General features: G+C 34.2%; 1 protein-coding gene across 6 annotated transcripts in view; it reads left to right on the top strand.

The window, feature by feature from the left end:
• Positions 1-13,582, top strand: part of GRIK1 (glutamate ionotropic receptor kainate type subunit 1) — a 146,319-nt gene extending 132,737 nt beyond the window's left edge. For 3 of the 6 annotated variants that reach the window (XM_087937546.1, XM_087937542.1, XM_087937544.1), the window contains 3 exons: positions 1,915-2,140; positions 6,524-6,774; positions 13,141-13,582. In XM_087937546.1, coding sequence (XP_087793672.1) covers positions 1,915-2,140; positions 6,524-6,774; positions 13,141-13,296 — 633 coding nt within the window. In that variant the 3' untranslated portion in view covers positions 13,297-13,582. Of the gene's footprint in view, positions 1-1,914; positions 2,141-6,523; positions 6,775-8,581; positions 8,748-11,618; positions 11,659-13,140 lie in introns of all 6 variants that reach the window. The other 3 variants (XM_087937543.1, XM_087937545.1, XR_015744347.1) reach the window with 2 other exon arrangements.
• Positions 13,583-16,816: the final 3,234 nt, after the last annotated feature.

Here is a 16,816-nt window from a genome sequence, read left to right as displayed (position 1 = left end):
TTACAAGATCATGTTTCTCATGATCCCATTAACAAATAATGGTAATAAAATGTGTACTATATGCATTTAATATTCTACTTAGTATGGTTTTAGTTTTAGACTGCATGCAAAGATCATTAAATTGGAAATAAGAAAAGACTGTGCTGAATTTTGGAAGACTGCAATCGGTCACTGCATTGAGATTTGTATATGCAGACAGGGAGAAAAGACTGAGTAAAATATTTTGGCAAAGTGGTGTTTCATTTAAACATGGAATTAAATGAGATGGATTGGCTTTTCAGGAAAAAAAAGATATTCAAATCTGAGTAGAGGATTGATTTTCATGGTCATAAAGTTTCTGGTCAAAAATAAATGGTAACATATGTTACCATTACCTTGTGTAAAAGAAAGCTTTTTTAGCACATTAGCAAAGATTTAGGGAGTTTGTAAATAGTCCAGCCAGAGATACAGAATCCAATGATAATAAACAAAAAATAATATGAATGACTTCAAGTAGTTTTTCAGAATTTAACATATCCTGATAATCCATATTGTGCTTTATTGGGGAAGAGGTCATCTCTCTGCCTTAGATTTTTGCTTCTGGTTACTTATTTATCAGCAAAGCTGTTCAGGATAAAGACAATTCTCAACTTATTGTTATTTATCACTACTTATTTAACTATCAAATGTATGTTGTTCTCTGAGCATGTGTGCTTTGCTGATTTATGGTACTATGTGGTAATATGATGACAAACATGCTTATTATAACATTCTGCCTGTATAAAAGGCACTTGATATTTAAGTCAACATTAACAATTAAATGCCATAATAAAAGTTAAAGCAGAGTAAACTCTACAATTAAGTGATAATTTAAAGATGCATGTAAATGTTGATCATTCCAGTAGCAACTCTCTGCCTTGGGATCTTTCTTTCTTTCTTTGTAAAAAGATTTCAGATTGAAGTAGTTATTTCTATTCTTCTATTCTTAAATCGAAGTAGCTACTTCTATTAATAAGTGATTTAAAGATAATGTGAACAGATAGGAATATTCTTTCACATAACATGCTGTAAATGGAACTAGCTTGAAACATAGCCATCAACATAAGGTAGGAATGTTGATATCATCCTAGAGTCTTTTCCTATGCATGCTTCTCTGTTCACTTTTATTTAATGTTTGAAAATTTGTAGAAAGAAACACATGTTTTTCCTATGCTTGACTAGCATATATATTGATTTCTTGCAATGAAAGAAAAATATTATCTTTCATTATTCCAAACCCACATTTCAATTTCCTTCCTTCCTTCCTTCCTTCCTTCCTTCCTTCCTTCCTTCCTTCCTTCCTTCCTTCCTTCCTTCCTTCCTTCCTATCTATCTATCTATCTATCTATCTATCTATCTATCTATCTATCTATCTATCTATCTTTTTCTTCTTTTTGTCAGGCTTCAACTTAACTACCAGACACTTGATGTGACACAGCAAAGAAAGAAGCTATTATCTCCTTGGATGAAGTTTGTTGTTGACATAACTAACAATTTCACACTATGAAACTATCTATCTATCTGACTCCCACATATATTTTGTATATCATTTTTTAAAAAAATTAACAACAATCTGTAAAATATGCAGACTTAACCTTACAGATAATACCATCTACCATAGTCAAGCAGAAGAAACACTATTTTGTTATGTAATGCATTCTAAAATGCACACCCCGAAAAGGACATTGGAAGCCACATGAACAATCTATTGGCTGATGCAAATTCTTTGTATGTAAAGATGCTGTGTCCAGAGAACTAAATTTAGCAGAAATCATTTAAAGAAACAGGGTTCTTTTTTCCTGAGGTCCAAATCAAGGATAGTGTCATCTTGGAATGTATACCAAGTAACATGAATGAAGAGTACTAATTTCTACTGCTTATAATTTCTCTCCTTAGAAATCCAAAATATCAACATATGAGAAAATGTGGGCATTTATGAGCAGTAGGCAACTGACAGCTCTGGTGAAGAACAATGATATAGGCATCCAGCGGGTGCTCACTACTGATTATGCTCTGCTGATGGAATCAACCAGTATAGAATATGTCACTCAGAGAAACTGCAATCTTACCCAGATTGGGGGACTCATTGATTCCAAAGGTTATGGTGTAGGAACTCCCATTGGTAAGAAAAGTAATACATATAATTATTGGTAGATAGATGATGGTAAGCACTTTGGAATACTTTATAATATAAAACATATTCTATTTAACATGGTGTCAAGAGTTTTGCTGCTTGAGAAGCAGGAAAAATTATATTATGTCCTATAAATAAATGCAGATAGTTCAGTGGTGGGATTCAAAAATTTTTACTACCGGTTCTCTGGGTGTAGCTAGGTGGGCATGGCGTAGCTTGGTAAGCATGGCTTGGTGGGTATGGCAGGGGAAGAATACTGCAAAATCTCCATTCCCTCCCCACACTCCTGGGGGAAGGTTACTGCAAAATCCCATTCCCTCTCCTCCCCACTAACCTGCTTTCCAGCTCTGTTCTCCTGTGTAGGGCAATAAAAGAAGACCCAGCCAATCATCTGGGACTTGGGAGGCAGAAAATAGATGGGGGTGGGGCCAGACAGGTGGTATTTGCCAGTTCTCCAGACTACTCAAAATTTTCGCTACCAGTTCTCCAGAACCTGCTGAATACCACCTCTGAGATAGTTCACACACAGTATTATGCTACCTCATGACTTGTTTTAATCAATTTATTCCAAAGAGTTTAAAGCATCATCACTGCAACTATTTATAATCACTAGCTCTTTAAAATCATTAAATTATATTTAATTTTTTTCTTTATTTTAAGAAAGTATAGAGAACAAGCACAGTATCAAGGTGCGCAACAATAACAGTGTTAAACTAAATAAACCATAAAACTAAAAATGATTTTTTTAAAAAGAAAAAAAATGTAAGAAAGAAAAAAAAATTATTTTGAACTTGTACCCACTGGTTTACAAGACGTGGCATATAACATTATAATCAAAATATTATTGTAAAATATAATAAAATCTACATATGCCAAACACCAACATATTGCTTCATCTTTTCAGTAGTGGAAAATAATGCCTTTTGGAGGACATATAAATCACATATTTCCAAATGCCAAACTTCAATATCTGGAGTTCTATTTGGATAGATCACTTATCTAAATTCTCAATGTATTTTTTTGTATCTCCAAGAAATAAAATGTTTTTTAAAAAATATTTTAATTAAAAAAATAAATAATAATAAATAAATAATAATAATAATAATAATAATAATAATAATAATAATAATAATAATAATAATAAACTGTACAAACTAAATTCAGAAAGAAAAGAAACAATACAACATGCAATAAAAGAAAGGAAAAAAGAGGAAGAAGGAAAAAAAAGAGAAAAAATATTTAAAGAAGTGAGTTTGATCTTCATCACAAGTAGAAACAAACTTAGTGATTCTTTATCATCCCACCTACCCAATAAGGGCATATGCAAATATCTCTTCTTCCTATACCTTTTATACTAATATTCTTTATTAATCTTTATAATAACTTTTATACTAATTTTAATCATTATAATTTTCAATAGAATAGAGTAGAATCAAATCAAATCAACTCGAATAGAACAGAACAGAACATTCTTTATTGCCAAGTGTGATTGGACACACAAGGAATATGTCTCCAGTGCATAAACTTTCAGTGTATATACAAACAACAAAGTAATATAATAATAAGATACCAATAGTAGAAGGTAAAAGGAAAAATGAGAAGATTAATAGTAATACAGCCCTACTACATGGCTAAATATCTTTAGACATAAGACAGTGCTGCTGAAATTAGGTGTTCAGCAAAGTAATGGCATGAGGGGAAAACTGTCTCTATGCCTAGCTGTTTTGGCATGCAATGCCTTATAGTAGCATCCTGAGAGGAGGAGCTGAAACAGTTTATGTTCAGGATATGGGAGGGGGGGTTGTACTCTGTAGATATTTTCTCAGCTCTCCTTTTGGCTCATGCAATATGCAGGTCCTGAATGGAAGGCTGGCTGGAAGGCACATTTTTTCCCCTGCAGTCCTAACTATCTTTGAAGTCTGTACTTGTCCTATTTGGTTGCTATAATAAACCAGCACTATAACAAAAATACAAATGACCGATTCAATGATATCCATGCACATCAATATTTCAATCATGGTGTCAGCAAAAACTCCTTAGAGGATTCCCACAGTGTTTTATAAAAACATATTTTATTTTAACTTTGGTCAAACAAACCAACTCTGCACTCCTTCCTTTTGCTTCTAACAAGCTTGATATTTAATTTATTCAGAAGTTGGCATACAATTTGAGCTCGCTTTCCTTTTTCGGTTTTCCATTTCAAAGTCTTCTTCAAGGCTTTAGGAAAATCTTTTTTGTAAATCCACTAATCACTATCAAGATGAATAATGACTGTTGGCTTATCATTTGTATTTCCACTTTAATTGCCATCTCTGTGTTGTAATCCACTTTTTTTTTAGTTTTCCAACATCTCAACATCTCTTTTGTATTGTAACATTTTTGCATTGGATGAGGTTTCTTTCAGTTCTTGATCCTGTAAAACTTTCAGAACATTCTCTTTCACATCTATCATTTCTTATTTAACATCTTTTGGAAATAAACTCTCAGGCCCCAGGAACTGAGAATAACTTATGGAATTATTTCTCAGCAGTTTCCTTTATTATTCCTCACCTGTAAACAGAAATATTGCCAACTACACCAACTACTTGTTTCACTATAGATATACACTAAGAATTGCTAGGGAGGAGCCTTCTTAACTCTCTTTCTCCCTTAGCTGAAACTTTGTCCTCAGGAATGTAGTCCCTCCCTCCTGGGAATCCAGACCACATTCCACCACATCAGTTATCCATAGAAGCAGGCATCATTGCTGACATTGGAATGCTAGTTTCTGTCCCAATAATACAAATATCTCCTGAAACATTTCAAATGTCATATCATTTTTTGTCAGTTTTGTTCCAATGTGACAAAAAACAAAAGACAAGCCTCTTTTTTAGTTTATGCCTGAATACGTAGTTCCCCCTAGTGTCCAAAATATGAAATAATAAAATCTCAAATTTGCCTTTATCTCAAACTTCTGTTTTTACTTAAGATGGACTAAATTTCATTCCCACAAAAGTACTATTTATTTATATAATTAAAATTCAAAATAATTATTGCTAAAATCTTTTAGCAAAAGTCCTAAAATTCCAAATTCATCTGATTGCTTAATTTTTTTTATATCTTTCTTAGTCTTATTCAGCTTCTTGCCATTTAATTCAAGTACTTTAAATTTTTAAACTTATAATTTTTCTTTTGTTCTAGAATCTAGATGAAGGAAAACTCACCAAAATTGTCATTTTAAAGATCTCTATTAGCCTTAAAATAGTTACATGTAATTTCCGATAGTGATTAGAAAGTGAGGATTGCAAACCTTGGTTAAGAGCATGGTGGTTCTCTTTTGTCTTCCAGTGCTCAAATCTGCAGAAAATGCCTATCCTGTAGTTGTTTTGTGAGAAACAGCCACCCAGAGTACCAGTGGATGATCTCCCATCCTCTCCTTAACCAGAGAGATTCTATTTACTGGTATTTTGGTCAGGACCATGAGGTCGTATCTGCTTATTCAGAGATGTATTACTTCACTATTCTTCAGCCAGTAGTCGAATCCTCCAATAGAGAAAATCTGATGTTCTTGGTTTGAACCTATTTTTAGGGGAGTCTAATTTAATCTAAATATATATTTTTATTAATCAGTTTTAATCTCAAATCCATCAATACCATTTAAACTTTCTTAAGAACATGAAACCATTTATGGGGCATTAATGGCGATTCAAAAATTCCTGTTTGATCTATTCTGGTACTACCCACTTTAAAAATATTTTCAAACTTTTAATAAAGATATGTTGAGAATATGTTCATTCGTGGATCTCAGGTGCCTTTGAAGTGGCCAAAGCATCTGGCCCAAACTGAGCTATTAAAACTTGCTTAAGCTGGAAATATTGGCACTGTTGTGAACTACAAGACCAAATTCAAATATTTAAAGTAATAATTACACAGTAATTGATTTAAAGTCACCATCCCAGACTTTGCCAATATATGCACAATCTGTTTGTGAGAAAACATTTTTAACCAGTCTCTCTGGAAAAGTAATAATTAATATTGTTTCTGTAAGATTCTTGGATAAAGATCAAATTCTCAAATATCTAACTGGCTACCTTATGTTTTACTTCTGCATAAAGTACCTTTGTAACTAGATTACAAATCTGTAATCACTATTCCAAATGGAAGCAGTTCAATACTATACTTATTCAATACTACAACTCTGAAGGATTTTACTGCTTGCAGCCATGAATCAGTGTTGAGTTGGCTGAATTTATAATCTAAATTAAAAACAAAAAAAAATAAACAAAACAAAAAAGTGTGTGTGGGAAGATTGCACCTGTGTGACTGTTTTTAATATGGTCCTATATATCCTGACATATTCAATTTTATTTTACTCCTTTTCCTTTCCTTCAGGCTCTCCTTATAGAGACAAAATCACCATTGCCATTCTGCAATTACAAGAGGAAGGAAAGCTGCACATGATGAAGGAAAAGTGGTGGCGAGGCAATGGCTGCCCAGAGGAGGACAGTAAAGAAGCTAGTGCCCTCGGTGTGGAAAACATTGGGGGCATTTTCATAGTGCTTGCAGCAGGACTAGTTCTTTCTGTGTTTGTAGCTATTGGAGAATTTTTTTACAAATCAAGGAAAAATAGTGACATTGAACAGGTAAGTCCAGCTGAGTTCAGTCTGGGAGATACCTTCACCTAAAAGAATGGGATTCAACCAAGCACACAAAACCCACTTTTGCCTTATTATTGAGTTCCAGAAGAGCTGCCTTCTGCTGATCAGGCTTAAAGTCTTTTGTGAAATAACGAATGATTAACCACTTGTGTCTTTTTATGAGCCACTCTGCCCAACAGCAGTCTTTTTCCAATGATCAGTCCTATACAATAAGTTCCAGCTAGTGCTATGGGCACTTCTATAAGGCTATAACTATCAGCAAAGTCAGTGTGTCATTGCTTCATCATCATTATAACAATACTGTTAATCTCAATAAGGCCTTTCTGCCTAGTGCAATGAAAGAAATGCAGAGTTCATGCTTTTTATCTGCAGGAGAGCATACTGGGTAGTAATTAAGGGTCAGCTGAAAAGAAGTTATTGAATTTCAAGAGTCAAAGTGAGGATACGACTGGGGCATTTTTCAACCTCCACTGCTTAAATATTTTGGCATTATCTGTGTGAAGCAGAGACAGGGAAAGAAAAGGTGGTATTTCAACAAAGGTTTCCACACCTTGCTATTGAACAAATGACCTTGCTAAGTAAAAAAAGGATACAAGCATCATCCTTACCAATACTCCCCAAACCACTTCTGATGCAAGCAAAAGTATAATTTAAATAGATGACACACAAATGATGCTCCCAATGAGCAATTCCCTCTAACATTGGAGTTGCAACTTAAGTTGGAAGAGACATACCAGGGGACTGATCCGAAAATGTACAGTCTTCATTTGTTGTCCAGGTGATATGATGCTAGGAGGGTGAGGGTTGAAAAGAATGAAACCTCAACATCTTTCTTCATTGGAATGGTGGAATGGAAAAAGAACTCCATTTATGTGAGAGAGAACGCAGGGAATATATAATATATGTAACTTAATAAATAAATAAATAATATAAAGGGTTCTACAATCTATGATAATATGGGTCCCTGTGTGCATTTTTGCATGAAAATGAATTAGTATGCATGAATGTAGCCCCTAATCATATAACAACCATGTTTGGCCAAACCATGCTAGAAAACACTATAATTTACAACAGGGTACATACTGTAATGTGCAGAATCTCTTTGCAAACCCTAAATCCAATTTGACTCTTTTTAATATTTTTGTGGTGGAGAAGTTAAGGGGCAAACATTGCCTTAAAGTTTGCAAAAGATTACGTATCCCTTAATCCTTCTCTTCCTCACCTCCAGGAAAAGTCATCCTGGTCCTGCCTTTTTGAAGTCCCTCAACATGCAAAGCCCGGGGTTGCCCTCAAATTTCTCCATATAAATACTTGTTATCATTGCAGTCATCTCTTATTTTTATGCTTACATGCTGAAATTGGTTTAGATCTTTGCTACAAAATTATATGAGATACAACAATGTTACCCTCTTAATGGTCTAAAGGAGAGAGAGAGAGAGAGAGAGAGATCAACATTAAAGCAAAGTTGACTAAAATATTGTATATATGTATTCCTGAGAAAATGGATTGATTCTTGTCAGCCAATAAAATAAGAAAGTAAAAAATTCAAATTCTTTTCTTCAGTCAAGTTTTAATAAAAGATGAGAAATATAATTTTAATACTGTATATTAACATATTTGATATAATACAGAAAAATCTGCATATGTATCCTAGAGAATTTATATATTATTAGATAAGTTTCAGTATACTGTTTTACAAGTTTTGGTGTCATTCTCTTTAAAATTTTGTTCAATTAGTTAATATTCTTATTTTTTCTTTTTCTTCCATCTTTTCCTTTCTGCATGCAACAAGGCCTTTTGTTTCTTTTATGGACAACAGTGTAAACAAACTCATCCATCCAACTCCACTTCTGGAACTACTTTATCTACAGAGTTAGACTGTGGCAAATTAATTCGGGAAGAACAAGGGATTCGAACACAACCCTCAATCCATACTGTATAGTTACCATAAAGGAAAGGTGTGTTTAGCTGAGAGCAAATTCTGACCACAACATACATTAAGGGGCAGAAACTCTGAGGTCAAAATAACTTATTTTTTCATGTACCCAAGGATGTTTGGGGTTGGTATTTCCAATAGAAGCCTAGCATGTGAAATAGCTTAGGAAGAATAAATAAAACAGGAAATCCTTCAGCCCATTTGAGAAAATGTAGGTAAATGTCTTAAAGAGTGCATACTGCATACTATAGTACAACATTATGGAGATAGTATGACAATAAGTTGTTTTCTTTTCCAGAATAACAGAACAGTGATGTTTGAAGGATTGAAATAAAGGAAAAATTATAAAAAGAAATAAATATATCAGTTGTGACAATGTTATCAAAGTCCCATCCTCTGTACTGATATAATTAGGTAAAATGGTGGGGCTTTGATTGTGCTGCAGGAGCCATCATCCTGTACTTCTATGCAAATATAGTAGTTAGGTCTTGCGTGGAAATGTCAAATCACTCCCCAGATGAAAAGTTCTGTGCAGAACAAGTGTGAGTGAACATGGCTATTCTGAAACTCTCTGAATTTAAAACAGCCAATAGCAATCAGATAGAATCCTCATCTGTAATGCAGTGCATGAGCCTTATCATTTATTTAACCATATGGAGAGAAATACGACTCTTGTTCCATTGCTCTAGCGGGAATGCTCATTGGTGCTGGCCCTGCATGACTTAGAGCAGTTCACGGTTACATATCTTGCTGCTTGCATCTGTATTTCCATTGGGATCAGTAACTACTATGGATTATTTTGTATGATTCATCTTTTTTCAGATATGAATAATTTGTCTTCATTTTACTTCCCAGATGGAATTAATTAAAATCATATTTTCCCTTTGGAGGCAATCTAAAAATGAGGTTTTAAAACATTGTATCTTTATCTTTAGCAATAAGTTAATGAGAACTTTCTTTTCCAAACAAGAGCTGCAGGAGCCAGTTAACATTGACTGTTAATGGTCTCAGAGATATATGTAGTAATGGGGTGGGGAACAATCATAGTTATCTAATCCAATATATTACACCGGTTGTAAGATAAGGAATAATTAAAATAAACTAGATGAGCTAAGAATTAATCCTACAACTAAAATACTCTATAGTGAATGATGTAACCAACTTTATTTTTATTCTGTAGTCCATTCTTTTGTTCTGCTTTAGTTCATTTTGCCAAAAGCCTACTGTTTCTGGGTTTGTGATAAGGCCTTCCAAACACAGTTTAAGATATCACCTCCCCTACAATCTAGCCAAGGAAACTATTGAATCAGGCTTCAATGTGTAAGATCTTTAACAGAATGCCAGAGTGCATCAATAACTTGGTACTGCCTACAGTTTTCTCTTCTCTGAGCCAAGGAGCTCAGCACTTGGAAATTGTTGTTTAAAAATTCAAAGTCACAGCTGTTAGGTAAGTAACTTTATGATGGCACAAGTAGTGATTGAATATGTTGTGGCCAATGTATATGGTTTCTTGCTGTCTATAATGTGTTTTTCAAAATGGGTGTTTAGCAAAAGAACAAAGAACAGGAAGAATAGTCAAAACATATAAAAAGAACAAAAGAAAACATATTTTAAGAAAAAAGACTTTTCTGGACAAGTTGGCATTAAATCAAACTGAACCCCAACAGATAGCTTGTGTCTACTATAGCATTTTCCCAGTTTCTTCATGTTTTAGTAGTATTTTGTTTTAAACTAGGGATTCCCACTTTTCCACAGTGAGAATTATATCAGAAAAGGCAGCACTATGTGAGATTGTGTTGTAGTGGATAGTTGGGAAATCTTTGGCTCACTCACTTTCTAACTCCCAATACCATGGTCTCAAGGCAAGAAATAAGGACTGGGTACAGGGCGCCACAATAGGCAGGATAAGTGGATTGTACACAAGAACACAATATATCTTGTAAATTTATTTTTTAAAGTGGAAAGGGATTTATCTTGTGGCACAAAATGATTGGGGTAGGGCAGAAGTCCTCATTGCTTCAGGGCCTGATTGGCTATCAGTCATTGGGGACATGCAGTACATTTGCAAAAAAGTAAACATGGCCATTCCAGCAGCATTGTAAATAGGATGCTTAACTTGTAAAATCAGCTCAACTTTTGCTTTGTTTTCATTGTGAAATTAAGTGATAGGAAGCCCTCAAACTTTCAGTCAGAATCATTTTAGGTACAAAACTGATCAGATATAAACTTTAGATCAGTGGTGGGATTCATATTTTTTTTTACTACCGGTTCTGTGGGCATGGCTTGGTGGGTGTGGCAGGGGAAGGATACTGTAAAATCTCCAGTCAGAGAAACTCCAGTTGGTTCTCTGAACTACTCAAAATTTCCACTACCAGTTCTCCAGAATTGGTCAGAACATGCTGAAAAGCACCTCTGCTTTAGATCCTCATTTTTGTGTAAATTTGAATGTAATAACTTCAGGTAGTTCAGATTATAATTAAGGCCCTTGATTTGTTAATATGTTTATATGAAATAACATCCCCAAAGTGATTGCTATTGTTTTAGTCTTCACATTCAGCCATTTAATTATTTTTTTTCTCTCTGTGCCATTTTCCTTTTATCTAAATTGATATCTTAAAGTGTTAAATTATGCTTAATATTTTTACAATGAGTTTCTGCACTGGTTTCATGCTTAACTATTCTGAATAAAACTATTATTCAAGTAAATGAAGATGTATGGTTAAGCCATAATCTTCTTTTACATTTAAAAAAATATTTTCTATAAATAAAAATATGAAGAATAATTTATGCATGGTTTTATACCTATAACCTGTCAATCTGACCATTAGATCACTATACTCATTTATTGCATATTTCTGTCAGCCTTTCCAACTTCCTACTTTTGTGTCTTCAGATGTATCAGACCACAATTTTCATTTCTCAAGAAAGCACAGGTATTAGCACAAGTGGTTTTTCCTTGTTGTTTTCTTGTTGTTTTCATTTCCCTGATATGAATATTTTGAAGGCCCTATGTTTTATCTTATTATGTGTTAAGAATATTTTGTCTTGCTGTTTGATGGTAATAGATTTTTGGTCTTTACATTAGTCGATAATGTTCTTGAGAGGGTGACCTTATCAATAATAATGAGGACATTTTTTATAAAAAAACTTCATGCAGATTTCTACTTTCACAGACATTGACTTCTACACAGAACTTATAACAGAAACATGGAAAAATGGCTTGCTGCTCTGACAGGCAGCAATTCTCCAGAGTGTTCTTTTATTCTACTTTCAGCTGCTAGGAATTGAATTTGAGACTTACTGAATGCAAAGTATGTTGAGTTCTATAGAGTAAATGTGTTCAAGAAAACACATTTACTCTGTAGAACTCAACATACTTTGCATGAGAATCATCTATTCATATATATATGAATGATCTGCCCACTTGCTGTAATAATACACCTGCCTACTTGCTGTAATGTTGCATTTTTTTTCCTACTCTAATCCTCAAGAAGGAGCCATACTTCAGGTGCTTTTGGAACAACAAAAGTCATTTTCAATAAAACAGATGGAAGAGGGGAAAGACGAGTTTACTACTGGCTATGAACAATCTTGTCACTTGGCCTATTTAATTACAACTTTTTCAGTTTCCTTCTTACAGTATATTCTTTTTTTTAATAAGACAGTAATTGATCAGGACTCTGATCTTTAAAAAGTGGTGTGGAAAACTAAGTTCTACAGTTTAAAGACTATCACTATAGTCAACATATGATTTTTATTATTTACAGCTATTCCTCTTGTTAAGATACAGATATATCTCAAAATTGCTCTTTAAAATGAGTGAAATTTGAAACTGACTCCTAATTTGTTTACCGAAGAAACAAGAATCTGGCTTGCAGTATAAATGACACAGATTTAAATGAAGAAAACAAAACCTTCTTTCCACACTGATAAAATTCTGTTGCTGGGTCTTAAGTACTCTTATCTTTATATAGTTAATTCTCTTTTCTTTTTCTCGTGGCTATACTGCCACGAGAAAAACATTTTTTACAATTTACATTGGTTTTATTTATTTTTTTACTCTACATTCTGAGGTCTATTAATCATAGTACACCTCATACAGGGTGGAAAAATCATAGCTAAGTTAAGAGCTATTGAAGGCTGAAGAAAGAACTGACTATATTTTCTGGTCCAAAAGTTAATAATATATAATCAATCAAATAGTTATCAGGTATCAGAGTTTTCTGCAACTCATCAAAATGATTATTTTTATTTAAGAGGAGGTTATTTTATTGATATCAGTGAACAACATTAGATTCATAATTACTTCCACCAGATATGACTGTCACGCTTACAGCTACGTTTAAATTCTATTAAATACATGATAGAAATCTGTTGTTAACCCCGATAAATTTTTCTCTCCTATCTTTTATCAGTGTCTTTCTTTTAATGCCATAATGGAGGAACTTGGAATTTCACTCAAACATCAGAAGAAATTAAAGAAAAGATCAAGAACTAAAGGGCGTACATCTTTCACAAATATCCTTACTTGTCATCAGAGACGGACTCTTAGAAAAGAAACCATGGCTTGAATAAATGCAATTTTCCCTGTAGGAAATATCAGGATAAAAGGCAAAAACAAACTTTGATGCCTACTTATGAAAAGACAACTAGTTTATTTCACAATCTGATTTTCTTCTTTTTAATCCAGAGGAAATACAACAGATTCAGTCTTCACATATCACTCATAGACTACTAATCACCCCAAAGCATTTCATTCTTACTTTTAGAATAATATCACCTATTTTGGATCCCTTTGCTCTTCCCTATTCTTTGCTGTACATGCTTTATAAATAAATAAAAAAAGATTTTTGGGGACTGGAGTATCAATTTCTTCATATCAGAAATCATCAAATATTTATTTCAGTTATATGAAACTTTCTTCACAAACAAGTATGTCTACATACCAACCTAGCTTCATTAGCAAACATTTTTATACATTCTGGTGGTACCTTAAATTAGATTAGTTCAGTGATTCCAAAACTTGTTATTATTATGGTTGGTTCCTCAGGCACGCAGTTGTTTAGAGTTGATTTAGCATTTTTATTCACCTATTGAGTTCTTCTCAAGACTGGGATAGGCTTTAAGTATTGTTGTGTTATTTATATTTTTTAGGGCTTTCCATCCTAGCAGACTCCGGATAGTTTACAAAAATAGTAAAAATAGTTAAAAACACAAAATACACAGGCAACCCAAACTAAAGCAACCATAAAACTATATAACAGGCACTCCACAAACCCCAGGCCTTGGCCGAGAGCCAGGTCTTACAAGCTTTCCAGAATCCCAAGAGAGAGATTGCGGTCTGTATGTCTGGGGGAATGCTGTTCCAGAAGGTGGGGATAACAACACAGACCATACACTTCTTCAGTCCTGCAAGATGACAGCATTTGATAGACAACAGGCAGAAACAATTGGACAAACCAGATACCAGGTTTTATATCATGGATACTAATAATATTCCCAGCAATTCTGGGTGGCTTACAGGTATCTGTAATCCTTGAATTGCATCTGGAAACTGACTGGCAACTAATTCAGCTTCCATAACATCAGTGACACATGGACATAACCAGGGGTGGGATTCCATTTTTTTTAACAACCGGTTCTGTGGGTGTGGTTTAGTTGGTGGGTGTGGCTTGGTGGTCATGTGACTGGCTGGGTGTGGCCAACTCAATATCACTCACATCTAGGTACACATCTCCTCACCTGGCCTCTCATGACTGTGGGGATGCTGCAACAGTCGTAAGTATGAAAAATGGTCGTAAGTCACTTTTTTCAGTGCCATTGTAACTTTGAATGGTCACTCAACACAAGCGAAGTACCAACAAAGGAGGGGAAAAAAACCTCCAGAGAAGTTCCAGAGACAGGAAGTCTAGTCCTGCCAAGAATGTAATAAGGGTTAATGGAGAGGCAGTTTCTGTAAGCAACACCAAAATGTTTCCTTCCTGTCTTCCTTACAGAATTAGGCCAGTAATTTCTTGTAACAACCGATTCTCCGAACTGCTTAGAATGTTAACAACCGGTTCTAGTGAATAGGTGAGAACCTGTAGAATCCCATCCCTGGACATAACCAAAAATCCCATTACCTCTCATACAATTGCATTTTGAACAATCTGTAGCCTCTTGATGTTCTCCAAGACCAGCCCATATAAAGTGCAGTGCAATAATCAAATAATTCCCTTGTAGAAAGCATAATCCAATCTGTGAGGTGATCACGGCCTAAGTAACCACTTTAGAGGCCTTCCAGTTGAGGAAAGTGTAATTGGTAAGATGAATCTGTGCAACCTTATCACAGCTGCCACCTACTCTTCAAGCAGCAAATCCAGGAAGACCATCAGGTGTGGTTTCATGTCGATGTTAAACAGAGGTGATGAGAATATTGAGCCCTGAGACATCCCACATGTGTAGGGATGCCAATGCAATATTCCCCCGTCAACACTGATGACACTAGCCACTTAGAAAGGAGATAAATGACTGCAACAGAATGCCTCACATTTCCAATCCCTGCAGCCAGTACAGGAGGGGGATTTGGTCAATGGTATCCAAAGTTGGTGAGAGATCAAGGAATTCAAAGATGGATGCACCTTATATATCTACAGCAAAGGATATAAACAAGCATGACTAACCCTGTATTATAGCTCACTGTGAAATCCAGATGAAACAGAAAATCAATTTCCTCCAAGATCCTCTGCAATTTCTATCTAATCATGTACTCTACAATCTTCCTCACAAATTGTTGACAATTGTTCAGAATGGAGGGTCAGTTCCGTTCCCTAAATGAATGACTTTGGTCACTTGATGTTTGCTTAGTCCGCAGAAGAGAGTAGATGCAGAATATGACAGCAGGTCCATCAATATTCATTAATGCTTGTTATATAGAAAATATTGTTATATTTCCTATAATACAGGAAAGCAATTTCTTGATTTTTTAAAAATGTGTAAAACAGCAAACTAATTACTGAATTTGATCAGACAAAATTAGTGATGTCTGTTTATCAAGGCAATTTAGAAGGAATGCAGATATATTAATAACAAGTATTTGTTGGGAACTTTATGGCACAAAAGATATACTTTTGGGAGGATATACTTGGGAAGATATACTTTTAGGGGAGTTCAAATATTTTTGCACTGACAAAATATTCATCCAGTGATTTCAAGAAAATGAAGACTAAGTAAATGTAACAAAATTGAGCCAGAAAGACAGGTATTAATAGAAACTGACACAGTTTTTGAACTTAAATTACTTTCTGTAAGCACTGTAGATTTCTGCAGAACTATCTGAAAATGATCTTCTACTCTGACATAATCATCTCTATTTCAAACAATAAATATTCATACAGAAATACAAATTGCACTTCCCCTTCTTTGCCATACTGATTGTATGTAACTAATGGAATCCATTGATAGGGGAACAGCAAAGCATCCTATATTTGGTAATTTTTTCAATATAATATTGACAAAATATTTATTCTAGGACATTCTTACGACTCTTCTAAAAGCATCTTCATTCTCCCAAATGGAAAATTTGCCCAATTGGAGCTGATGAACAATCATGAGTTCCATTTAATTCATAAAATGAATAAAGGGAACAAAAACCTTCTATCTTGGGCACCTTGCACATGTAAAAAATTAAATGGAATATTGTTCCCTATTGGACAAAACCTTGAAGTTTTGTTCCTGATAGAATCTGGAAACTATTTTTTAATTCCTATTAATTTATGTATGTTAATGTATGTTTGCCATATTATTCTCATATTATTATAACCAAAGTTTTCCTTGGGAAGTAGTTTGTTTTATTGCTACCATAATTACACTGATCCAAACTGAAGGGGTTTTTTTTTCTTTAAATATAAATCCCTACCTTTTTTTTATCTCATGATCACCCCTTCCTAGCACGTTCAATGAATCATATACTCAACGATTATTTATTTTCTACTTGCAAATCCCAGGTACAGTATACAATCTAGAAAGGCAAGAATTTTGCTTAAAATATATATCCAAACAATATACGTGAGCTATGTATGCTAGTGAAAGTGATTGTTTTGGGCAGAGAAC

The sequence above is a fragment of the Pseudonaja textilis genome, chromosome 7 (assembly GCF_049901715.1).
Source record: "Pseudonaja textilis isolate UNSWEBS1 chromosome 7, rPseTex1.2, whole genome shotgun sequence".
Taxonomy (NCBI): domain Eukaryota; kingdom Metazoa; phylum Chordata; class Lepidosauria; order Squamata; family Elapidae; genus Pseudonaja; species Pseudonaja textilis.
Note: the sequence above shows the minus strand (reverse complement) of the source record. Positions and strands in the feature narration are given on the sequence as shown.